At 48.0% G+C, this 25830-nt stretch overlaps 1 protein-coding gene across 1 annotated transcript in view; it reads right to left on the reverse strand.

Moving 5' to 3' along the window:
* Window positions 1-16958, reverse strand: part of Prr5l (proline rich 5 like) — a 59463-nt gene extending 42505 nt beyond the window's left edge. Inside the window, exons 1-3 of the mRNA XM_059260999.1 lie at window positions 16686-16958; window positions 15386-15466; window positions 699-747 (exon numbers count right to left, since the gene is read on the reverse strand). Of these exons, the coding sequence (XP_059116982.1) occupies window positions 699-747; window positions 15386-15466; window positions 16686-16849 (294 nt within the window). The 5' untranslated portion in view covers window positions 16850-16958. The remainder of the gene's footprint in view (window positions 1-698; window positions 748-15385; window positions 15467-16685) is intronic.
* Window positions 16959-25830: the final 8872 nt, after the last annotated feature.

A 25830-nucleotide genomic window follows, 5' to 3' on the forward strand; every position in this document is an offset into this window, starting at 1 on the left:
AGTGGAACACACTTAGTGACAAGAAATAATCTGTCTAAGGACATATATACCTAACCCAACTAAATCCCACACGTAGGACAGGAGGGGCTTAGGGCAGTGGTGGGACTCAGGGTCCCCTGGGTGAAAACTATGTCTTCAGTAACAGTAAGCTGATTCTGCCTTATCCCCTCTGTGTCCCAGAGCTGGCCAGTGCAGCTGTCCTGAGACTGTGTGACATGCAATACATGACCCACAGAAAACGAAAGCAGACAAGAGAAAGAACTGCCTTCTGGAAAGCAGGCCGCGCAGATGTTTGCACGTACACAAAACCAATAACACTCTTCTCACTTCTGGTTTATTCTGGAAACTCTTTTTTTTTCCCTCACAGAAGTGCTGTGTATTCTTCTGTAAGTTAACTGAGACACGTTATAAAGCTGCTGAGGCACAGTTCCTTATATGGTAAGGACAGACAGATAGAACCCAAACAGGCAATGATTTTTAACGATATAAGTGAGTCCTGAGACCCAAGAGCCTGAGACTGACTGCAGGGACCTGACCTCCACGAACATGAGTGACCGAGCTGGCCCAGAAGCCCTCTGTAGCCACCGCAGCTCATGTAACTGTAGCATTAAAGGACCATCCAAATGTGCAGCACTGATAGATACCCTGTGGGCAGGTCAACCGCAAGTCTGATGGGTGTGGGAACCCACGGAGCTTACCTGGAAATAGTCTGTAATGAAGGATCCAAGTTCGCTCTTCAGCAGCCGCCTGGGGAGAGAGAAACACAGAAACATAGTCAGGCAGCTGTTGGTGTGATCACAGCTCCTGAAGACTGTTCCAAAGGAGGGTGACAAAGGGTTCATCATTGATGACAATGCGTTTACCAGCAGCACAGGGGTGGAATCTAGGCCTGAGGAGGAAGTACTTTTTCCTAGGTCCTGGTAGGCCCCCCCCCCATTGTTACTGCAGTGAAAACATTTACAAACATTTTATAGTCTAAAACACACTTTCTATACATTCCCCATTCAAAGATTCAAAGTGTATACAGGATGGTATAATTGTCACAACTACTGTAGATAGAGAAAGCATGCCCACCCCGATCCTACACATTAACCCAAGAGCCAAGGTTCAAACCTAGACCTTCTGCAAACTAAACATCTTTTCCTATAACTCCACCTCTCCTCTCCTCTAACTCCAAAAATGTCCAGACTTGAAATTCACCTTGAGGATATGATGGGGTGGTCTCACCATTCATCATAAGTGTAATGAGGCAATCTACAAAAGGGACCACAGTGAGACCTGGGTTTCCGGTTACCTAGGCAACACATTTACTGAGCTGCCCTGTAGGTTCCCACGCATTGTTCCAGCACCAGGATCACCAAGGTATCTACACGAGGTCTCTGCTCTCATAGTTTCTACTCTTAGGCCAAAGATGTGGATAGATAGTATGTTAGTAAATATATTCACAAGGTGATGTCAAAGCATCTTAAGTACTAAAAATACAAATAAGTAGAGATTTGGACAGCAGCCTTTTTCTCCCGTGACAAATAATGGGCCCATCCCTACCAATCCATCCTGAATTTGATCCAGACAAGGTGAGAAAAAGCCAAAAACAAGAAAAACTGGCTCCTGGAATCCAGTAACTTCTCTAGGGAACAAAGTCTCCCTGACTTCAACGGTCTCATTGCCCTTCCCACCTGCTATGGTTATTAAGGAGCAAATACTCGAATTTCTGACAGTCTTGATGGGTATTAACTTTCCTCCAAACATGCTCACTCATGTCTCTGAAGAACAGACAAGTGGCTACAACAATATATCATTCATTATGTGCATAAAACGGGAACAAGAATTTGGGGACAGAACAAGAGAGGAACACTCACGTTTTAAATTTCCAGAAAAGCTTAGAAAGCTGAAACACATGAAAAATACCACCTTTTCTCATAGCAGGAAACATGTTAGGTAGATGAAGCATTTTGAGATTCAACATAATAGCAGGTAACCTAAGAGCCACTCCAGCGACACATCCCAGGGGTTCCCCAAGATGTGGACAAGTCTAATGAGAGATGAAACCTATCAAAAGCTATTGGGCTGGGGCTCTTGTAGAGGACCCAGGTTCTGTTCCCAGCACCCACATGGAGACTCAGGAGTCTGTTTTCTGTACCCCTTTCTTATAGATGCTGCAGGTGAGGCTCAGAGGAGGGGACTCTTTGTCTAAGAAAACAGTAAGGGGTGGAATAAAGAGCCTGCCTAGGTCACCTGGCCACAGAAGAGAGTCTCCCAGATTATACCATAAATATATAACTGTAACTCCAGTTCCAGAGGCTCCTATGCCCTCTTCTGATCTCATGGGTACTAGGCACACATGTGGTGTACATATACACATACAGTCAAACATTCATATACATAAAATAACAATGAAGGGGTTGGGGATTTAGCTCAGTGGCAGAGTGCTTGCCTAGCAAGCGAAAGGCCCTGGGTTCGGTCCTCAGCTCCGGGGGGGGGGGGGGGGGGGGATCAATGAATAAATCTTCTTTTTAAAAGTCATTGGGCCGGGCAGTGGTGGTGCATGCCTTTAATCCCAGCACTCGGGAGGCAGAGGCAGGTGGATTTCTGTGAGTTCCAGGCCAGCCTGGGCTACAGAGTGAGTCCAGGACAGGCTCCAAAGCTATACAGAGAAACCCTGTCTCGAAAAAGCAAAAAAAAGAAAAAAAGCCACTGGGCTGAGAGCACACCTTGGGAAAGAAAAGAGAACGGAGTGGCTAGCACCACACTTGAGGACGTTTCAAGCAGAATGACGCAAGGGGGTCTGCTTCCAACCAAGAAGCAAAAATGCTCCCTGACAGTCTTTGTGGCCATTGGCAAGTCTCAAGACCATGGGTGAAGAAGACGAACTTCTGGAAGAGCCAAGTGCTATCAGCTAGCCCAAGTCTCAGCTAATCAGATGACACCTTGATCTCAGGCTTGGGAGCCCTTCCCCCATCCATGTTGAAATTTTGACTGGCTTGAACTTCCATGAGTCTTGTGCAGGCAACCACAGCTGCTGTGAATTCTTGAGGCACCTTGATTTCTAGACACATGAAACATTATCAAAATAACACAGAAAAAAACACAAGGCTGTGGTGTCTTCTTCTTCCCCAGGGAAGAGATCGGAGAACACTGAAGCTGTGACAGGAAATTAAGTAGGGCCAGACAGCACTTTAACAAGCTGTAGTCCCTGAAGTTAGAGGGGCTCAGGGCCCTACAGACGTACCACCTTATTACCCTAGTCTGTGGTCCTTGAATAAGGTGCCCCATGGCACCAGAGCACTTATGTGTATATTCCTACACACGCAGAAAGATACTCTAGAAGACTACTCAATGAGATACTGTTAAAATAGCATCTGCCTTTGAAAAGGAGCTTTGGGGGTAGAGTAAAAATTCTCAACCTTGAACCTTTTTATAAGGCGCACCTCTGTGTGTGTGTGTGTGTGTGTGTGTGTGTGTGTGTGTGTGTGTGTGTGTGGTGTTCATGTGCATGGGGCAACCAGAGATCAACCTTGGGTGTTACTTGTTTTTTGAGACAAGGTCTTTCTCTCTCACTGGGACCCTTGGCTCAATGACAGCACTAGGTTAGCTGACCAGCGGCCTCGGGGATCCTCCAGGCTCTGCCTTCCCAGTACTGTGATTACAATTGCACACCACCATGCCTACCTATGGGCATATGGGCACTGGGACCAAACTCAGGTCCATTGGCTTCAATGGCAACACCTTACCACTGAAATCATCTCTCCAGCCCCAACTACGACATTTTTGAACTGTATGAAGACAATCTTGTTCAAAACAACTTTTTAAAAGAGTCTAAAATTAACGGTAGCCTCCACCAAGCTTACTGAGGATGGTCTGAAACCCAAGAAAGGATTGTGGGAGTAAGTTCCAAGTGAGGGAACAGTATCAGGAAGCAGACAGGTATAGAGGTGACAGAATCCTGGAAGTCCTATGAACCTGCCCTCCCGGCCCTGCGTGGGCTGGTAACTTGAGAATCACTGATCCACGGGGACACAGAGGGCCAGGACCAGGGGCCAGGAGCAGTGCTAGCTGGTCAACCTGTGGGTAGACCACAGCCAGTCAGGTTACACAGCTGCCTCTGCCCCGTCTATCTGCTTGTCCTTGTTTAACAAGGAGAGGACACCTCTAAAAAAAAAGTCTCTACTCATGTGCCAGCCAAACTGAGAGTCAGAAGTTTTTTCACACTCTCACCTCATTCTATAACCATCCTGGCCACAAACACATTTGAAAGAGACACTTGCACATACACATACATATCCCATATCCCATCAGACTATTGAAACAGTAGTCCCCAAGAAATCGGAAGTTCCCCAGGAATGCCATGTTCAAATAAGGAAAGTGCTGAACCCTGGTGCCAGCCAAAGGGTCACTTGTCTCCCAGAAAGAGAGTGCAAGTAGCTTGTCAACTTGTGAGACCGCCGTATAGGACAGTCTGGGGCTGAGACAACGATGGGTCAGTGATGGACAGGACCACACCTTCACCAAGACTGCTTAATTATGCATACCTCTGGCCTCTATTTCAGCCTAAATAAATCTTATGCCAGGACCTCGAAGATGGACTTGGGGAGTCACTAGATCTCTTTGCTCCCTCTTCCTCTTCTTCTTTTTGTTTGTTTGTTTTTGTTTTTGGTTGGTTTTTGTTTTTTTGTGGTTTTTTTTGTTTTTTTTGGTGTGTTTTAGTTGTTGTTGGGTTTTTTGTTTGTTTGTTTTTTGCTTTTTTGAGACAAGGTTTCTCTGTATAACAGCCCTAGCTGTCCTAGAACTTGCTTTGTAGACCAGGCTAGGCTGGCCTCGAACTCAAAGATCCTCCTGCCTCTGCCTCCCGAGTGCTGGGACTAAAGTCATGTGCCACCATACCTGGCTTTTCTTTGCTCCCTTTTCAACATGACTATTGAATTTATCTCCTTTTTCTGCTTTTCACCATCACTTGCTTTTTAAATTAGCTGTTGATGACAGGTCTAGCTTGTTCGGGCAGCCAGAGCCCCTAACTCAGGTAACACTGCCATCTCCAGTGGTATCTAGTGGACATGGCCCCTCGTACGGGCACATTCTGCACACCCTCCCCACTAAGACAGAGAAGAGCAGCTGGTAGAGAGAATAGGAAGCCCGCTAATAAAGTCTTTGGTCCATAATAATTTACCAGAAACCTGTTAGGTGTTAGATATGATGCTGGTCAAAAGAAGGAAAGGAAAAAGAACTCAAACAAGGGTTTTCTCCTCCCTGGCCACTCCCTCATTCAAAAGCTGAGATTTCTTCTAAAAGTGGTCTGGGGGCCCAAGTTGGAACCCTAGAACCCAAGTTAAAAAAACAAAAACAAAAACAAAAACAAGTGGCATGCACTTGTACTCCCAGAACTGAGGAAGTGGGGACAGGCAGCCTCCCCTCCCACCCCCGCCGGGGCTCACTGGCCAGACAGCTAGAACTGGTGAGGCTGGTCAGTGAGACTCAGAAAACAAAATGAATGGCTTCTAAGAGATGACACCCGAGGTTGTCCTCTGGTGCTCACATAGGTGTGTGCCTGCACACCGCATATATAAACACAGACACACACACAGACACACAGACACATGTAAACACACACAGAGGTAGACACACAGAGACATACAGAGACCACACAGATACAGACACGCACATACACCACTCATGCATGCACAGAGTCACACACACTACACACACAGAGAATCACGGTATGAGAGCGACGGGTCCAAATCACAGCAGGATAACCCCACTCCCACCTTCGCCACACTCTGGATCACCAAGTTTATTGAGTTCATGCATAAAGCATAGAAAGAGGAGGTTCCCAGTACCTAGGCACAGGTTCCTACACGGCTCAGAATCTTGCAATCTACCTTCTACTTTCCCCGGTTTTCCTAAGGTTTCTTCCTTGTCAACAGAAATGCAATTATTTGCTGGAACAAATTATTAAAATAATAAGGAATAAGGACAAACTGTCCCTAGGATGGTGTCTCTTTTTCTAAGTCGATTTGCTATTCATGTCTGTCAAGCCCTGATAAGCACAACATTTGTATTCCTGTATTTTAGCCTAAGCAGTGTCTGCAGAGGCGCGCAGAAACAGCCACGCTTGTGACCAAGAAGCTGACCTCCGATACAGCAGCTCATTAAACCTGGGAGCCACTGTCTAGGTCTGAATATTGATGGCCACTTCCCTGCTACCACAGCAGTAAGCAAGCAAATGCACCCGACTCTCCTCCTCCCGGTCCTCAGAGAATGTGTGGGTAGTAAGATCCCCATAGAGCAGCATGACCGCAAGAGGGAAGTGAGGTCATCTTTGAGATGATTTTGTGGATGAGCTCCTGGCTTGGCAAAGGTTAGTCATGAGGATTCTACCAGGTCTGCCCTACCCTGAAGCCTACAACAGGGCTATGATCCCACCCTTCTCTTGACTCCTGCCCAGGACAGCAGGCAGGCCTAGCCCAACCTCAGATTTAGGACCTGGGAAACCTGTGAATGGCACAGCATGGTAGACCCCAGAGCATAGCACTCAAAGGGTTAAAGGGTAGGACTCCTGCTGGGAAAAGGGTTGCTGTGGCAGGAGGCTAATGTGAAAGGGCCTTTTGGTCCAGGTCACACCCACATCATCAGTTTCACATTCCCAGACCCCTGCTTCATTTGACAGCAGGGTTCCGCTCCCAGCCACTCCACCACAAGCAGCTGAGCAGTGGGAAGGAAACGTTTATGTGGGACATGTGAGCCCAGTGAAAGCAGAAATAGCATGAAGTTCAGTTCGAAGCCTAAAGGAGCCACAGCAGGGGAAAAAGGGGAAGAAGTTACTGGGCTACACTGTGTCACACACCCATCCCTGCCCAGACTGCGCCGCTGAGCCGCCACCCTGGTTCACAGGACTTCCGGTGATTACACAGATCCTTGATCTCCTCCTCACACCATGTTGTCAACAGTCTCCACTCATGTTGGCTTGGAGGTAAAGCGGGCAGCTCCAAAGCTGGGTTCCAGCCAGCAGAGGCGCAGGGCAGGAAGGACTCTGAGAAGAGATCTGAATCACCAGCCACCATTCCCACTGCATGTATAGGAGAGGTGGAGGAGCAGGACATTCAAGTCCCTCTGCCTGTCAGCTGGCTTTATGTCTCCCCAGGTTAACAGTCCACTTGCGGCAAGTACGGCCATCCAGCCAGGATGGGTCAAGAGAGTAGTACTGGGTGTTAACTATCTGGCCACCCCAAGTTCTCCCTAGGTCCCTTTACGGGACCCACCTCAACTGCTTCAAAATCCAGGAGCAGCGAGGCCCTCCAGGCAGGGCTCCAAACCAGATGCCACAGCTGTGTCCATCCAACCTGACCGTTCTTCCTCTGCAGAACCCCACCTAGCAGCTACAACAGGACTAGTTTGGAGGCGGCATCCTTGTAAGTAGTAGCATAAGAAAGCTCACCTTTCAAGGTCCTTTGGCCTATTCCACTGGGATGCACTGGAGTTATTATCCCTAAATGGGGCACAGTGCTACCAGTGCCACACATCTCTGTCTGCACCCCAGTGGGTATCAGTGGGAACACCGAGGAGCAAGGAAACACCCAATAACGTGCACATGCTAAACTCCTAATTATGAGGTGCACACCGTGTGGGATAGCTTGCACGCACTTGAACGCTCCAACAGCCTCCCAGGTGGGAGTCTCCTAGGTTGTCCTCCTCTGCCTGTGGAGACTAATGCTCAGAGAAATCAAACGGAGGTGGTACGCCATGTCTGCAGAAGAAGAAGACAAGCTGGGGAAAGAGGGAATATGAACCCTGAGGGCTGAGGAAAATTCCTCTAAAACAAGCAGGTAAGTCTCAGACCCTATGACTGACCCCGGGCCAGGCTGTGGGTCTAATACAGCCAGACTGGAACTTTCCAGAAAGTCTAGAAACCTTGAATTTTAGGGAAGAAGGGCAGATTTCTAAACAATCTTCAGACCAACACAGCTGCACTGGTTCCCAGTTGGCACTTCTTGTTAAGGACTTTCCTGTCCCCCAAAGATGGCTGTTTCTCAACAAGGGGCCAACGCAAGATCAGGCAGACCCAACGAGCTCACAAGACAGCCCTCAAGAGCCCAGCTGGTGATATACATGTCGTTAACCCAGGATGTGGCAGGCAAAGCCAGGTGGATCTCTGACAGTCTGAGGCCAGCCTGGTCTACAACATGAGTTCTAGGCTAGCTGGGGCTATGATGAAACCTATCTCAAAAACAAAGAAAAGAAAAGGCAAACCTTATCTTAGTTCCTCCCAAACTAGGGTTTTATTTTTAAAGACATGATCCTCAGTGTACCCACTTACTTCAAGATCTATTAATTAGTGAAGCCACACCCAAGTGTCAAATGTGGCTGTTCCAGTGCTATGGGACTCTAGCATCTTCTGACAACATGGCGGGCTGAGTTTAAATCCCAACACTTTCTGCAGAGATGACCCCAGTCAGCTAGTCCACTTCTGTGCACCTGTACTTCCTCATCCACACAACAGGGGGACAACATCCATCTTCTAGGCATGACACCTGTACAAGAGTGAGTATACACACAGCCTTGGAAGGGTGTCACACTGTGCTCGGCAGGCACCTGCTACGATCATAGCCTCGGGGAATCGGGCCTTACACTGATATCAGTGCCATCAGCCACCCTCGGGTGGGACCTAGGCTCCCCCACTTCCCATCCTTCGGCAAAGCTTTTCCCAGCTGTGGTTCCCACTAATGTCAGCAGGCTCAGAGAAATGGGAACCTAAGGTGGAATTCCCTATGGGATTCGAGCAGCCAACTGACTCCTCAGATGGTAGTCTCACCCCAGACCTGCCAGAGAACAAACAGTCATTGGAGCCTCCTCTCCTAAAAAAAAACTCGGGGTTCCCTTTATGCCACCACCTTCCTCCTCAAGAACAGAAGTGATGTGATTGGAGAGAGAATGAAAATGTCCATTTTCTGCCTCTGGCCAGCTGCAGCTAACTAACTCATCTCCAGCTTCCAAAATCCTTCACTCTGAGTACTTATTTCTGCAGAGGACAAGTCCTCCCTGGGAGCTGAGAGCACAGGGTGAGAAGTGGAAAGACAGTTTTGTCCTCAGCTACCTGTGTACCTGATTGCCACCTGCTCAACCCTCAGATTCCAACTTAGGAATCAACCCTGTCCCCAATCTAATGATGTGCCCATCTGCTGCCACCCCACTTAAAACAGCAGATGACAGCTCCCTGCCTAGCTCTTCTCTGCTGCAAGCTATGAGCCACCCATCTCAATGGCTGCCCCAGAACACGCCAGAGACCCGGCAGAGCCCACCATAAACATTCAGTAAGCAGAAAACAGCACCAATGGTCCCTCCGTCTATAACCCCAACCCAGGTTCTCACAAAAACTTGTGAGTGTCTATCAATCTTGATTTGCTCACTCTCCTTGCGGGCCAGATAAGAGTAAAAAAGCTGTTTGCTGAGGAAGAATGTGGTCCACATCAGGACTCAGCCACTCCTGCTTCCAGAAGATTCCTGAAACTCAGACCTCCAGTCAGGGGTGAGGCGGGAGTGTTAAATACCACGTCCAAAGCTGGGCGGTGGTGGCGCATGCCTTTAATCCCAGCACTCGGAGCAGAGCCAGGCAGATCCCTGTGAGTTCAAGGCCAGCCTGGGCTACAAAGTGAGTTCCAGGACAGGCACAAAGCTACACAGAGAAACCCTGTCTCAAAACACCAAAAAGAAAGAAAAAAACAAACACCACGTCCAAGCTCCAGGAAGGTGTGTGGCTGAGCCAGCACTGTGGACAGTGATGACTGGCAGTCTGGTCAAAATAAGTCTATTCAGAAAGGTCATCCCCTTCCTTTGAGGATATCAAATCATGTTCTGTTTCCTAAGGCAGTTGCAAATAGAAACTATCCTGATTTATGGCTTTCATATCGACAAAACAGGTGCCTTGACTTTATTTGGGGAAAACTGGCCACTCTGTTTTAGATGGTCTTTCTCCTAAGGTCTAGAAACACTTGTCTATAAATTCAGTATTGTTTTAGAACTTAGGCACACTTGGACCAAAGTTCTTCCCTGTACAAGCTTCAAAGATAATGTCTTCGATGTTCACATCTTTAAAAGGGCCACGTTTGCAATGACTGCATTATAAGAAAAAGTTACACAAACACCTGACTTTCAGCCGTCTTGCACACTGGCTCCCACTTGCAAGCATCCACTCCTCCCAGGTTCATTTCGACTATATAGTGAGAAAGAGGGCCATGGGAAGCTGTCAGGAAAATGCCCACTGCCCAAACATGAGGAGCTGATTTGTATCCCAAGACCCACATAAGAGCTGAGCATGGTGGTATGAGTCTGTAATGCCAGCATTGGTATTGGGGTGGTTTCCTAGATCTCACTGGTCACCCAGCTCAGTCAAATAGATAGAGCCTGGGTTCAGTGTCTCAAAAACAAAGTTAAAACCCTAATCCGTGTGTGTGTGTGTGTGTGTGTGTGTGTGTGTGTGTATGTGTGTGTGTGTGTGTGTGTGTGTGTGTGTATGTGAACCACATTTGTGCAGGTGCCCAAGGAAGCCATAAATAAGGAAAATTAATAAGACACTGATATCAGAGCCAGGCAGATCTCTGTGAGTTCGAGGCCAGCCTGGTCTACAGAGTGAAATCCAGGACAGGCACAAAAACTACACAGAGAAACCCTGTCTCGAAAAAACAAAATCAAAACAAAACAAACAAACAAACAAAGACACTGATATCGACCTCTGCCCACCCATCAAGTGTATACACACATGCATGCACACACAAGAGAGAGAAGGAGAGAGAGAGAGAGAGAGAGAGAGAGAGAGAGAGAGAGAGAGAGAGAGAGAGAGAGAGAGAAGAGGTGGGGGAGGAAGGGAAAGTGGAGTGGAAAGGGGGGCCAAGCCTGGGATCAGACCCAAGGGAGAGGATTCAGGTTTTGACACTAGACTTGGGTGATCATCAAAAGGCTTGGCTGAATAGAACGGAGAACTGAGAGAGTCATTTCCTCTTAGACTTGGTCTCCACAGAAAGAAGAAATAGCTGTCTGTCCTTGGAAGAACTCAGCCTCACCCAAACTTCAGTTCCAAGCACACTCTGAGCAGTCCACGGAACTCTCAAGTTCAAAGTGAGCTCACCTCATCCAAAACACCGGGGAAATGTCATGCTCATTCTGTCCCTAGGACAATTCATCACACTACCCTGTAGGATCCTTCACAGCACTTAGCACAGCACTGTTCCCAAGCACGCATCATAACAGAATAGAGTACGCCTAACATTCGTGAAACACTCTTCTGTACCAGACTCTGTACTAAGGCCACTTTAGCAAGGTCACAATCCCCACAACTGCCATGAACTTGGTGCTACTATCACCCACATTTTATGAAACGAAAAACAGAGAAAAATTAAGCAACTTCCCCAAGCTCACAGGGCTTAACTCGTCTTGATCTGCAGGGCTCTGAATTCAGCGGTGCTGGCTTTCTTACATTAAAGCATTCTATTGAGCCTAGAACAGATAATACCACATAGTAGGACTGTCAAGATTAACTGAAGAATGAGGCTGGGGACAACTCAGCCTTCCCTCCTACCATATCCTCTTTCCAACATTCCTACTGTCCTGTGTTGTCACCTTTATGGCCTCCACTCTGTTAAAGTATAGATCTGTCCTGCAAACAGGGCTTCGGAGAAGAAAAAGGAAATTCAAAGTCCTGTGTCTGTGAGATTGTGGGGAGAGTGGCAATTCACTTCAGTGCTGAGATCCATGGAGTTGGCTGTGTCTACAGATATTTGCAGATATGGGAACATATTGGGTAGCTTGCGTTATACAGTTTGAGATGTCCAGGTATGGTGGTTTGAATGGGAATGATCCCAAAGGTTCATATGTTTACATGTTTGGTCCCCAGTTAGTGGAACTGTTTAGAAAGATTAGGAGGTATGGCCTTGTTGGAGGTGTGCAACTGGGGCTGGGCTTTGAGGTTTCAAAAGCCCATGCCAGGCCCAGCATCTCTCTGCCTGCTGCTTGTAGATCAGAATGTAAAGCACTCAGCTACTCCTCCAGCACATAACTGTCTGCTTCCTGTCATAACATCAGGGACTAACCCTCTGAAACTGTAAGCAATCCCCCAATTAGATGTTTTCCTTTAAAAACGTTACCTTGGTCATGTCTGTCTGTTCACAGCAATAGAACAACAACTAAGACACTGGGTCACATATATGCCTGGGAGATGCTTCATATTCCCAGGTCTACTCTGTGTCTTTATTAGGGAGGCCTGCCTCCACTCCAGCTACTAGGTTAGAGAAGCCAAAGAGTAGACCTCCTAGAGGCAAAATGAGGCCAAGCTCTGCATTCTAAAAGCTACAAGCTTATTCTAGGCTGAACTCACACCCAGGCTGTTACTCCAAACACCAACCCCTGTAGTTCCCACCAGACTGAAGACAGAGAACCTTTGGTGGCACCCCTAAACTGTAAGGAGGGTCACGGTTTCTCAGGAGGCAGGGAGTAGAGTCATCACACAGTAAGTGATGTGCTCATCAAGGCCCTGTGAAAGCAACTAAAGCAGAAAAAAAAGCCATGGACATCAGTTCAACCATCTTCCCAGAAAGAGACTGCTCCCAGATACCACCATGTGGTGCAGAGTGAGGTTTCCCTGTGTGCTGAACTGTGCACACCACCCCCCCCCCCCCCAGTTCCTGCGTCTAAGCCCTGACCCTCCCCACATGATAGTACGGTGGGTCCTTTGGGAGGTGCTCAGCTACAATCCTCAAGGCAGACCGATGTCCTTCTCAGGGACTTGCTGGCTGTCCACCTTTGAATGTACAAAGAAGAGGTCATGTGAACTCATGGTGAGGTGGTGATCACGAGCTAGTTATCACCAGAAACTGAGCTGGTCAGCACCTTGACTTTGGGCCTCTGGGCTCCAGAACATAAAGAAATAGATTTCTGTTGTTTAAGCCCCTCTGCCTGTGGTACTTGCCACAGTAACCCAAGGAGACTAGTGTGGATTTCAGACGCAGGTGTTCAGGCAGGAGTTCAAATCTGGACCCATTTTAGAGTTGTGCAACCATGGGCAGGTCACGTGGTTTCTCTCATGATTTTCTCATCTATAAATTACATAATGAAAAGCTAGCTGTGTGGGTACATAGGAGGTTCCTCAAGTTGTCTAGGACACAACACATTTTGGCAACAGAAATGTCATTCCATACACACTATGGCCCTTCTTAGTGACAGGTAGTTTACTAGCCACACTCAGACCACAGCGGTGTTTTGTTATGTCTGCACCAAAACTTAGAGAAATTTACTATTTTTAAAAAAAAAAAAAAACAACCTTTGAAAGTCAGATACACCAATTAAAAAATAATAATAATAAAGCTTAAAACTGTAAAACAGCCGGGCGGTGGTGGCGCACGCCTTTAATCCCAGCACTCAGGAGGCAGAGGCAGGTGGATTTCTGTGAGTTTGAGGCCAGCCTGGTCTCCAAAGCGAGATCCAGGAAAGGCGCAAAGTTACACAGAGAAACCCTGTCTCGAAAAAAAACTGTAAAACAGCTGGGCATGGTGGCTAATGCCTTTAATTCCAGTACTCAGGAGGCAGAGGCAGGCAGATCTCTTTGGGTTTGAAGCCAGCCTGGTCTACAGAGTGGGTTCCAGGAAAGCCAAGGCTTCACAGTGAGGCCCTGAAATAAGTTTTAAAATAAACAAAAATGAGAGGAAATTTTTCATTAAAAAAAGTCTTAATTTCAGGTCTTTTGGGAGCATCTCTGCATGCTCCCCGGAGGCCTCCCCATTCAGAAGGCCCCTTGGCACCTGAGGGCTGCTTGTTTTTCTGAGCTATGGGGGCAGGTGACATCAGAGTTGGCTCCCACCTTCCTAGCTACCCACAAAGATCTTTGAAGTACAATGTCAGGATCTGTGTCCTGAAGTGAGAAACAATTAGCACATTCCTGAGCCCTTGGATTATTTATTTATATTTCCACTGGGGGCCCCCGAGGAACTCAGTGCTTGGAGTAAGCTGGGCTCTTTCTTGCAAGGCTGAGGCTGGTGACCCAGCTTTGCCCCTGACACCATACCTCCTTGGGACCTCACTCTCCTCCCCTGTAAAATGAGGCCTTGGGCTAGATGGTCTCTTTTGTCTCTTTTCACATTTATGTAATTGTGACATGAAATTCAAGTCCATAGGTAGAAATGTAACACAACCGTTGGCGTATGTGCTGAACAGGAGGTAGAAATGTAACATAACCGTTTGCTTATGTGCTGTACAGGCTTGAATGAAAACAGAGCTCTTAAACACCCAGCTGACCTCACCACAGACCTGATTCAACGTAAACAAGGCTTGAACAATAGCCTTGTTTGTTGTTAACCCACTGCAGGGCTGGGTCTTGAGCCTAGATGTTCTGCATTTAACATACCCAGAGAGGAATTAAAAGGCTGGCTAATTTAACTTCTTAGTCCTAGATGAGCCAGGGGCACTGAGCTCTGTTTCCTCTCTCCTTTCACCAAGACACAACCCGACTGTGCCACCACCCCACCTCCAGCACCTTACTTAAGCTCTCTTTCACTGAAAGCACAGGGCCCCATGCACCTGCTGATTCTCCCCACTGGAGCCCTCTTCCCTAATGAATCCCTGCTGACCTTCAGATCACAGCAGAAGCATCACCTCCACTGTCCCTGGACTCTTGGCAAGACCAAGTCATATTAACAGGCTTTCATCATATCAACCAAGTCATCACACAGCCCGTGATTGGATGACTGATGATCATCTTCCCATCAGACTGTACATGCCAAGAAGGTGAGGTGGGGATGTGGCTCAGTGGACAGAATGCTCACCCACTGTACAAGAGGCCCTGGGCATTTTATAAGCCAGGGATAGTAGCACATACTTGTAATCCCAGCACTCCAGGAGGTGGACACAGAAGGATCAGGAGTTCAAGGCCAATCTCAGTTATATAGTTAGTTCAAGGTCAGTGTAGGCTACCTGAAACTGTCTCAGAACAAAACAATAACAAAAACAAAACCCAGGAAAGCAGGGTCCACATATGTCTGCTCCAGCACCTAGCCAAAGATGTACTCTAACAATATTTGTTACTAAACCTTTTATTAACAGGTATAAATCTCAAGCAATCTGGCTCCAAACACTAAGCCATATTGCCTAATACAGTGCTCAATAAATGTTTACAGAATTAGCGCCAGCTACCCTCTATCCCACCTGTACCCCCAGCATGAAGTGCATAATATACACGAGCATAGGCATCCTATCAGAATGAGAAGTCTGGAAGGTAAAGGTCACAACACAACAGCCACAAGAACAATTTAACAGCAAGCAGAGGAGCAGCAAGGACTAAGCAAGGCGCTGGGTGAGGAGGACACTAAGCCTCCTAAGGGAAACACAGCACTGGTTTTGGCCAGCCAGGTACCTGATGTTCTCGTTCAGTGCATACAGCTCGTTGCTCTGCAAGCCGCCCCCTTTGAAAACGTTGATCACAGCTGTCTGCACGCTGCAAAGAGACAGAAACACATCCCAGTTAGGTGATCTGCCTCCAGGGGCCATTTTTTCAAACAGCTCACAGGAGAGGTCATGGAAGAGCTGGGAAGCCCGAGGGGATACTTGCAGCCATATCTTCTGCCCCTCTCCTGAATGCCCCAGAAGTACTAAGGAGACGTAGGCAAAAGAATCCAAAGGCAGTGCCGGCCCCTTGTAAGTCCCAGGGGGCTTCTTCCCTTGCTCACATGGAGATAGGCAATGGATCAGCTCTCTGAGAACTGCCATCACTGGGGCCTGCAAGCCTCCAGAAGGCATCCATTGCCAGCAGGAGCTGACCCTGTCTGCTCTTACAACCGGGAAGTCACCATCTTCTCACATAGAAACTGCAACTGTTGGCCTTGCTAGAACAGAATTTTCCATGGGCCTTCACTACCCTTTTATTTCACCCCAGGGAGGGAAGTATACCGGCAGAGAGTTAGGCTCTTAAAGAGCCACAGTCGGGGCTCAACTCCACTCAACTCCAGGGACCTCCACCCAAATCATCAGCCCAAGAACTCATTATAATCTTGTCTGTGCTGAGGAATTTTACAAAGGACAATGATTCTCAGAATGCCAGAACATTCCAGGCAGGCCTGCTGAGCTGCATCAGCTGAGTGTGCCTGGTGGCCAGTCACTGAAAAAGCACACAGAGAATTCAGTGATGTTTTCATTTACCCAGAGGCCAGCACAGATTTGGAAAGCAGTAGCCCACAGACTTACAGGGCAGTGCTGATTGGCTGATCTGCTCAGGGCTTGGTTCATAAGCTCTGCTGGACACCTTGCAAAGCTGCATCTCCTCTCCCAAGCACCAGTGGCTCAGGTGGAAGAGACTGGCACACACCCCTCATTGAGCTTTGCACAGAAATGCACCAAAACTTCCTAAAGAGGAAATGGGTGATATGAGGTCACTTGAAAGACCCCACCCTTAGATACTCACACCAGTGTAGGGTGTTAAGGGACATGAACAGTAACTGTAAATTCTAACTCAATGGTCCCAGCCTGGCAAAACTGACCCTGATAGGCTAGAACTCACAGTGAGCTCCATTCTCTATGAAAACAGGGGCGCTCGCCCCATTCATCATCTGCACCATAATCAGACTTCATGAGCAAAGCTCTCTGAGCGGCAGATATTCAGCACACCCCCAGATCATCCCAGATCCCTCCCTGGTGATGCTGGACCCACAGACCCTTACCTGTTCCAGGCAGAGTTGGAACTCAGCTGCAGAGCCTGCCGGGCGGCCTGGAAGCGGGGCAGCTCGCTGAGTACGGGGGAGCTCATAAATCGTGGTCTGGGACGGCGGAAGGAGCCCATCTTGTGGAACTCAATGGGCAGGAGGGGAGCAAGGCCTCGGGTCATAAGTCCAGGTGAGGATTGCGCTGTGTCTTCAGGACCAGACGTTTCTGGCCACCCACAGAAAAGGCTTCTCCCAACGCTGCTTCTGGACTTTCTTTAAAACCCCACTCTGAGCCAACACCTGAAATGAGAGGCAGCCTTTACTGAGAACCTGGCTGAAAACATATAACTAAAGGATGTTGGCTAGACTCTCTAGCTAAATGATCCTAAAGTCAATGGAGAGAGAGACACAGCAAGAGCCTCTACTGCCACTGAGGCTCCTGTCCTCCCTCTCCCCCCCCCCCCCCCCCCCCCCGCCGTGTATGTGTGTAGGGGGGAGTGGGTGTGTCTCTGTGTGTGTGTGTGTGCTAGGCATGGACCCAAGGGCTTAGAGCATGGACCAGCACTCTATGACTGAGATACACACCAAGTCCTAACAGAAAGATAGCCTTTGTGAATGCCTCATGAAAAAGTGAACGCTTCTTTTCCTTGACAATAAAGACCTTCTGCACCATCAGCCACTACGTGCTGTTCAATATGTCTCAGGTCATGAGTTCCTTCTCTCAGACACATCTTGGCATCCCTTTCCTACCTGCCATGTGTTTATTCAGTCCATCAGGACATGTTTACTGTTCGATGTGTAACAATCATTGTAACATGTCAAGCACTCAAAATCTCTAAGGCCCAGGTCCTGCCCTTCAGGAGACTCACACTCTCTGGTAAATGACTATTCTTGTACCTGTTCATTCAATAAATACTTACTGAGCCTATAAGCTCCAGGCACTGCGGTACTGGGATATAAGATGATGGCCATGGGACTGTCCCAGGGATCCCAAGTAATTGTCCTAACACCCTGCCCAGGCCCTTTTCCAGGCTTTAAGCCAATTCTTGTTCTCCTTTACCAGAATGATCTTCCTTTTGCGTTGTGCATTTCTAAATCCAACTAATTCAGTCAAGTTAGGTCATATAATCTTGTTCCTGAGCAGGGCTAGGTGCAGACCTACAATCTCAGCAACTCAGAAGGCTGAAGCAGAAGAATGCACAATCAAAAGCATTCCTGGGCTACAGAGTGTGTTAAGGTCAACCTGGATACCTTAATTAGACCCCCATCACAAAATAAAAAGGAAAAAGCCATAAAAAGTGTCAGCAAGATGGATCAGCAGGTAAAGACATCTGCCACCGAGCATAACAACCCAGAGTTCAATCCCTAGGACCCACGTGATAAAAGGGGAGAGCCAACTTCCCCAAGCTGTCTCGGACTTCCACAAATGCACAGCACACACACACACACACACACACACACACACACACACACACACACAGAGTAAATAAACATTTGTTTTAAGTAAAAAGAGGGCTGGGAATGTAACTCAGCGGTAGAGCACTTGCTCAGCATGTATGCATGCCTTAAGCTCTTTGGGGTCCATGTCCAGTTCCTCACACACAAACAAAAATCTTGTTCCTTGTGGCAAAGCACAAGCTCTGGTAGCTCTGGTGGAAGGCAATGGCTTTGCAATGAGCTTTGATTCTGGGGTTCTGGAGTTAACTCGGGCCCTCCCAAGTTTCATGACTTCAGACACTGTGAGTGTAATGTCCTCAGGTGCTAATGTACCAACGTCACGGGACCTCAAGGGATGAAATGAGATCAGCTGACATGCCCAGCAGCGTGACAGAGCCCTGGGCCTCAGGAACAGCTAGCTCCTTCCATGCTCTCTCTCAGCACTTTTGGACCCATATCGCTGCAATCACCTCAGCAGACTGGAGTGCTACAGGAAACGGCCAAAGGCACTTTCTCTTGAAGGGCTTAGCAGATTTCACTCACCCAGTGTTTTTGTTTTTGTTTGGTTTGTTTGTTTGTTTTAGTTTTGGTTTGGTTTGGTTTTTTTACTGTTACTTGGGGCCAAGTTAACTCAGATAAGACCCAGAGACCAGTGAAGAAAGCAAAGGAGGATTGATTGCCGGTCTGCAGGTTGGCCAGGAAAGTCCCACAGCCTGGGCTGCAGCATTTGGTGGACACAGGAGGGACACCACAGCCAGAAACACGACCACGCAACTTGTCAGGAAGGCACAGGGTGCTGGTGGCTTTGTGTAGGCAGTAGGCCTACTCACACTGGCTCATAAGACCGAGGGCCAGAAGGATGGCTCGTCCCACTTCGTAACCCTGTAACTGCCATCCTTAAGGGAAGCAGTGTCACGTGCCATTTTCTTAGATAGTCTTTGGCTGGGAACCCTGCACACCGAGCAAAGCAACAGCTATCAAAATTGATGAATAAATGTTGCAGAAGCCTCTTAAGTTCTGGAGAGGGTCTCAACAGGTTTCTAAACGCAGAAAAATCTGGAAAGATCTACACACACACCAGTGGATCCCTCAGAATACCAACAGTGGCTGGCCAGAGGCTTCACTTGCCAGCAAAGGTCCCTCTAGTTAGACAGGATGCATCCCTGGGCCTGGCTTTGAAAGGCCTGTGAAGTGCAATTCACTGTGTCATTACCGGATATGAACTCACTTTGTGAGGACCTTAAACCAAAGGCAATGAAGCTGCCGCCCACTCCGGGGCACTAGCTGGGGAAGCAGAGGACTGCACAGGACACATTGTCTGGGGCTGCACACACGCCGCTTCTCCTAGGGCCTGAGATTCCAGAGGATCTAAGGTGGCCCCTGCCCCTCCTCCATGTCTCAGCTACAGATCTCAGGTCTCCCATCCCAAGCTATCCGAGCACCCTGCACAGCACCCGAGGCAGCCCTGGTCACACGGGACAGCTCCAGGAACACGGCCTGCACCATTATAAACATGGGTAACTTTGAGCCCAAAGGACAATGACCACGGTGCCCACACCCTGAGTCGAGGACACGCACAGCAAAAAGTTAGTTCCCTCTGACTTGTTTCCAGCCCCCACACTTTGTCCTTCTCAATTACTGACAAGATGAAGAGAGGATGTGGTCCACACCACCTCTGCTTGTCACACAGCCAAGCAGCCCCATGGAGACCAAGGGAAGATGCTCTAGGACGTGCCGACAAGGGCCTGAAGAAAGGTTGGCACACCCTGTATACACCTGCTAAGGCACTGGCCCTTCAAGCACCGGCTCGTCCTGACCCAGATATGACGAATCAGAAATGACGAGACAGACAGGGCCTAGGAGTGCAGCCATTTAGAACTAACAAATGTGGAGCAAATAAGCAAACAGATTTATCCAAAATCTCCAACACAGGATTACGCCAACACGGCCTAGAACTTCCATTCCCCAGCACCAGGCCTGAGAAGTTCTGCAGCTACAGGAGGCCATGGTAGGAAGACCTTGAAGGCAGGCGGGAGATTCACTCACTCTGAACACACAAGTCTTAGTTCAAGACACAGGTAGAGTTAAACATGAATGAAGCATGGCAAGCTGCCTGATAGCATACGGGGCACTGTCACCAAGGTGACTTATTCAGCCCTCACAAAATGCCATCTGAAGTTAGAGAAGTTAAGTAACCAACCTGAGGGCACCCAGCTAGCTAGAGGCAAGTCACCGCCATGTCAAGGTCGGCCCGCCTTCCCAGCCCATTGTAGCATGAATCTTAAATGGCCTTACTAATAAGAACAAACCTGGTGCCAGGTATCGGGGTCAATGCTGGAAGGTCAGAGAAGCAGAACAAGCCACAGCTTCCTCACCTCGACAATTCCTCAGCTGATCCTGTTTCTTTAGACTGGAAGCTTCTTAGTCCTCATCCAGAATGAATCTCAGCTGAACTGTGCTGTTCAAAAGCCTAAAAGCTTAACCAGCTCTAGTTCCTGGTTCTCACGCCTTATATACCTTTCTGCTTTCTGCCGTCATTTCCTGGGATTAAAGGCTCACTTCCTGAGATTAAAGGCATGAGTCACTATGCCTGGCTGTTTCTAGTGTGGCTTTAAACTCACAGAGATCTGCATGGATCTCTGTCTCCCAAGTGATAGGATTAAAGGCGTGTGTGCCACCATTTTCTGGCCTCTATGTCTACCTAGTGGCTGTTCCGTTCTCTGACCCCAGATAAGTTTATTAGGGTGCACGATATATTGGGGAACACATTATCACCACAGCCCATCTCCCCTTCCACACTACTAAACACAGACAGGATCCCAGAATCAAAGCTACTGAGTTTGAAATGTCAGTCACCAGCCTTCATATCAAAACCTAAATCTCATACCCCCGAGATAAGTAATCTACCCAAATCAACTTCACGGCCACACATGATCGGGACAGAAGGAACATAGTAAGAGGAAGGACACCATGAAGAAATGCAGACTTGCCGGTCAGTCAGACAGACAAGACACACTCATCCACTATGTGACCTTGGACAAGGTACTTAACCTCTAAAGCTTGATTTTTCTCTCCAGGAAAGGGGTACGCCAACAGTGACTCCTCGGGGGAACCGGAAGTATTTGTAAAGCACTTTTTACAACAGTGCCCAACAAGTAGCAAGTGTGACACAGTCCTGACCAAATCAATAAAAGAATATTGCTTGGTAATGGATCAAGACTGCCCAGCCCCCACAGCAGGGGTAAATAGCAATGCTACTCTTGGTTGGTAGGGGCTTCCCCAGACTCTAAGACACATCGACTCCAGCCAGGACCCTGACACTATCACAGAAATGGACTTTGTCTCTTCATGCCTTTGGTGACACACACAGCTTTAGGTACTGAGGCTTCACTTCCCTAATTCATACATCCCCTGCTTCTAAGTTTCCGCCAACCCTGGGCTGGGGATGCAGCTCCATCCGAGTGTCCGTGTAGCATGAACTAGCACCCCATAAACCGGTGTACTTGTACATGTCAGTAATGCAAGCATTGTAGAAGTGGAAATGGGGGGTCAGAAGTGCATAGGGAGTTCAAGACCAGCCTGGGCTACCAGAGACTTTTCTATAAACAAGAAAACATACACACATACGAGCAAACAAACATATCACACCCAACCACAGGAAGCAGGCGGAGCAGGGATTCTACCCTTAATGAAGAAACTGAGGCCGAGTGACTCAGCCAGGACTGGAGGGCAGTAAGGAACCCAAGGCCGATCAAGAAAGGCTCTACCTTTAATCCTGGTCCCCAAATGTACCATCCCAGGTGATAGGTTTTGTCTTTGTTTCTTAAATATTTCAAATGGTTCTCGTTATGATTCACGCTTGAAAAGTGTGTATGCACACAAGCACACACTTCAATTATGACAGAGAACGGCCAGCAGATTGAGGAATACATCACTGCCGTGGAAAGCCATGCTCCCACTTTCTGGGTAATGGCATATTTGCTTCTATAGGAAAATAACAAGAAAAGACTCATGGTGTATAGCAAGAAATCCAAGGGAGTCTGCTTAAGGGTATTAGGGAGTTTATTATGATACAAACTGAGGAGAAAAACTCACTAAACAGGATAGGCAAAATCATCACAGAGTCCTGGAAGGCTGATGGCAGGGTAGGCCACTGCTACGTCTAGTCCCACGCTGCTTCTGCCACCTGAGTCCGTCCACATTGTCCAAGCCCATGAGGGGGAGAGAGAGAGCAAGGTGTACATGCCCCCTCAGGTCTTAAGCTAGCCCCGAGGCCACGCCCTAGGGGCTGGTACCTCAAGGCCATCCGTGGAATAGGTACCCACTGCAATGACGTTTGCAACAGAAAGTGAAAGGCTACCCGAAAGCTGAGAGTCCACATCCTGATGCTATCTATGATGTCACCCGTAGCCACATAGAACCACTAAACACCTAATACACGGCTTGGGCAGCTGAGGAGTGCATTTCGATTTTATCTAACTCTGTGTCTCCATGTTCGTGTGTGTAAATCTGTAGGAGTATGCACCTGTGGAGGCTTGAAGTCACCATCAGGGGTCACACTCCTCCTCAGGAACAGTCCACCTTGATTTTTAAAAGAACTCCAAGAAGCTTTCAAGAGCTCCTCAGCTGGGAATGATACTTGTGCTCCCCTCCCCTCCTCCATGTTGGCACGCTGACTGGCTTGACCTTGGACAGCTTGTGTGCAGGCAGCCGAAGCTGCTATGAATTCACGAGCGCGGTGACTCCATCATGTCTAGGAAATACCTTCTTCCTCAGTTTCTGCCTCTTCCCATCTTTCCACTCCCCTCTTGAGCGGTTGTGCCTGAGCCTTATGGAGACAGGATGTGACGCAGATGTCCCATGTGCGAATGATCACTCCACAACTATTCTCTACACGTTGGCCACTTGTGGGTTTCTACATTAACACCATCTACTGCATAAAAATGCTTCTCTGACGAGGACTGAGATTCACTAATCTATGGCTAAAGATACACATCTCTAGAAGGCAGGTGGATACTATACTATGTCCGTTCAGCAAAAACTGGTCGTTTTGCTAATTTCCTGCCGGGTTCCACCCTCCTGAATGCTTAAGGGAAGTTCCTTGTCTGTGTATCCTGCATAATGGGCGTTAACAGCTTAGATGCAAGATTGTAAAAGTATCGAACTTCTGCCCTCCGGGGTTCTCCCATTGTGCTGTAAGCCTGTATTTAAGACCTCCTCCCTCCTTCAATAAACGACATTCGGCATTAAAAACAAAAACAAAAACTGGTCGTTTTACACTTGAGGCCGAACAGTTCCCCTGTCTCGGATATGGGACCAGATTTCTAGTACTAGGCATGTGTGTTTGATCCTGTGGACTATGCCTTAAATACAATCAGAAGGTAGACTTTGTTACTCCCATAACATTCGTGCCATGGCTGTAATAATCCACGGGTCTACCCTGCCAGGACAGTCATTATTGTGGCTCACAGAGCTCACAGCTGTTGATAGCTTTTCTCTCTTAGCAGCTTACATACCACCTTGTTTTTCATTCAAAGAGAGTCCTTCATTGGCCTAGACTTGGTTCATTCAGCTAGACTGAATGTGAGTCCCAGGGATCTGCCTGTCTTTGCCGTCCCAACACCGGAATTACAAGCACACACCAGCACACTGGCTGTTCTACATGGCTTCTGGGGAGCAAAATCAAGTCTTTATGCTTGTGTGGCAAGCACTTTACTGACCGAGACAACTCCCTAGCCCTTATTCACTTTTAATAGACACACTATTTTAACAAGGGTGGATAATTCTTTCTTCCTCTTAGTACACTACAGTCATCTCCTATCACTTTGTTGGTTTGCTTTACTATTAGAATGGCAGATGAACCAACCCACTCAGGGGAACTCACATTTTATTTAGGAATTGCCCTATGGAAGGACATTTAGGAAGATTCCAGAATTCTGGGATTGCAGAGGATGAGTCCATTTGTAGGTCTTGGGGCCCTAATGTGCTTCTGATGGCTGGGTCTGATGGTTCTTAGCCAGCTTCACTCTGTGGCTCTAACATCCACCCACACAGCAGTCCAGAAATAGCACACAAGAAAGGGCCAAGGGATGATGTCTCTGGTTCCAGTGGATAAGCCACCACAAGGCTGTGTCACTCTAGCCTGGGGATCATCACGGTTCCTTGTTTGGTTTGGTTTGGTTTTTGAGACAAGGTTTCTCTGTGTAGCTTTGGAGCCTGTCCTGGAACTTGCTCTGTAGACCAGGCTTGCCTTGAACTCACAGAGATCCGCCTGCCTCTGCCTCCAGAGCGCTGGGATTGAAGGTGTGCGCCACCGCCACCCGGCCCATTATGGTTCTTTCTGTTGCTCACAGGCAGGCAGAAAGAATGACCTGAGGATACATTCTAGACAAGATTTTACACAGCCCAGGTTGGCTTTGAATGCTCTGTGAAGCTGAGATGACCTTGAACTTCTGAGTCCCTGAGTGCTGGGGTTACAGGTATTTGCCACAATAGGTTTATTTTTATGTCTTAATCCCCAGAACTCATTAAGTATTACGTGATATGGCAGGAGCTATGATGAAGTTAAGCTCTTAAGAGCAAGTGATTATCCAGGATCTGTGGGTTCTACATGCAATCCATGCAACCTCAAAAAAAAAATGGGGTGAAGGCGAAGGAGCAAAAAGACAGACAGACAGCACAGCAAAAGATGGGAAGGCAGAGACAAAGACAGCAGTGATGCAGCTACAAGCCAAGGAAACCAGAAGCCTCTCACAATCAGGACCAGGAAAGGAACCAACCGTCTCCCAGAACTTCCAGAAGGAATAGGGCTCCAATATAACTTGACTCTAGACCTTGGCTCTCCAGAACTGTGGGTAAATACATTTCTGTTGTTTTAAGTCACAAAGGTTGTGGTAACTTGTTACAGCAGCTACTGGAACCTAATACTTACTGCATGCATAGCCTCAGACTATCTGAACTACAGTGTCCAACAAGAAGAAGGAACAGGGAGAGTTTCCTTGTAGAGCTGTTGGCTGGGAAGTACAGGGCATGGTTCCTATAACTGTCCAGGGAATGGACAAGGTAGAGAGGAGCTTGGGTCATGAAACACAGACAGCAGAGGCCATGTTGATGGCCATGGTCTGTGCTGCCACTGGAGGCCATGTTAATGTGTGGTCTGTGCCGCCATTGGGGACCAAGTTCATATCCGTGATCCAAGCTGCCACCAGCTGCTCTGGGCAAGGAAGCTTCCTTTGCAGTGGTATCGATGAGTGCAGACTCATAACTGAGACTGAGAGACACTGAAGGCTTCCGGACAACCTCCCCTGCCCCAAAAGAAACAGTCCAAAAACGAAGCTATTGACGCATAAAAACTGTGATAAGGACGCCGACGTGTAGCTAGCTCTTCAGTGGATGGCTTCCAGCAGGAAGGGGCAGGGCAGGGGGGCGGGGGAGGGTGTCAGCTTCCTTTAAATGGCTGGCCACTGGGAGTTTGACCAATGAGTATATGGGCAACACAAATTAGACTTGTTTTTTGTTTTGTTTTTTGGCAGGGAGATACAAGGGTAGAAGGGTGGACCTGGGAGGGATGGGGAGTGGGTGTGATAGGAGTGGGCTGTACAAAATTCCCAAATAAATAATAAAAATGTTATGTTGGGGGAAACAAGAAAATGGCCATTACTGTATTTTACCATTATGTCAATCTTACTTCTGGTACTTGATTTCTTTATCTTCTTGGTGTTTGTTT

This window comes from Peromyscus eremicus, chromosome 4 (genome assembly GCF_949786415.1).
Source record: "Peromyscus eremicus chromosome 4, PerEre_H2_v1, whole genome shotgun sequence".
In the NCBI taxonomy this organism is placed as follows: domain Eukaryota; kingdom Metazoa; phylum Chordata; class Mammalia; order Rodentia; family Cricetidae; genus Peromyscus; species Peromyscus eremicus.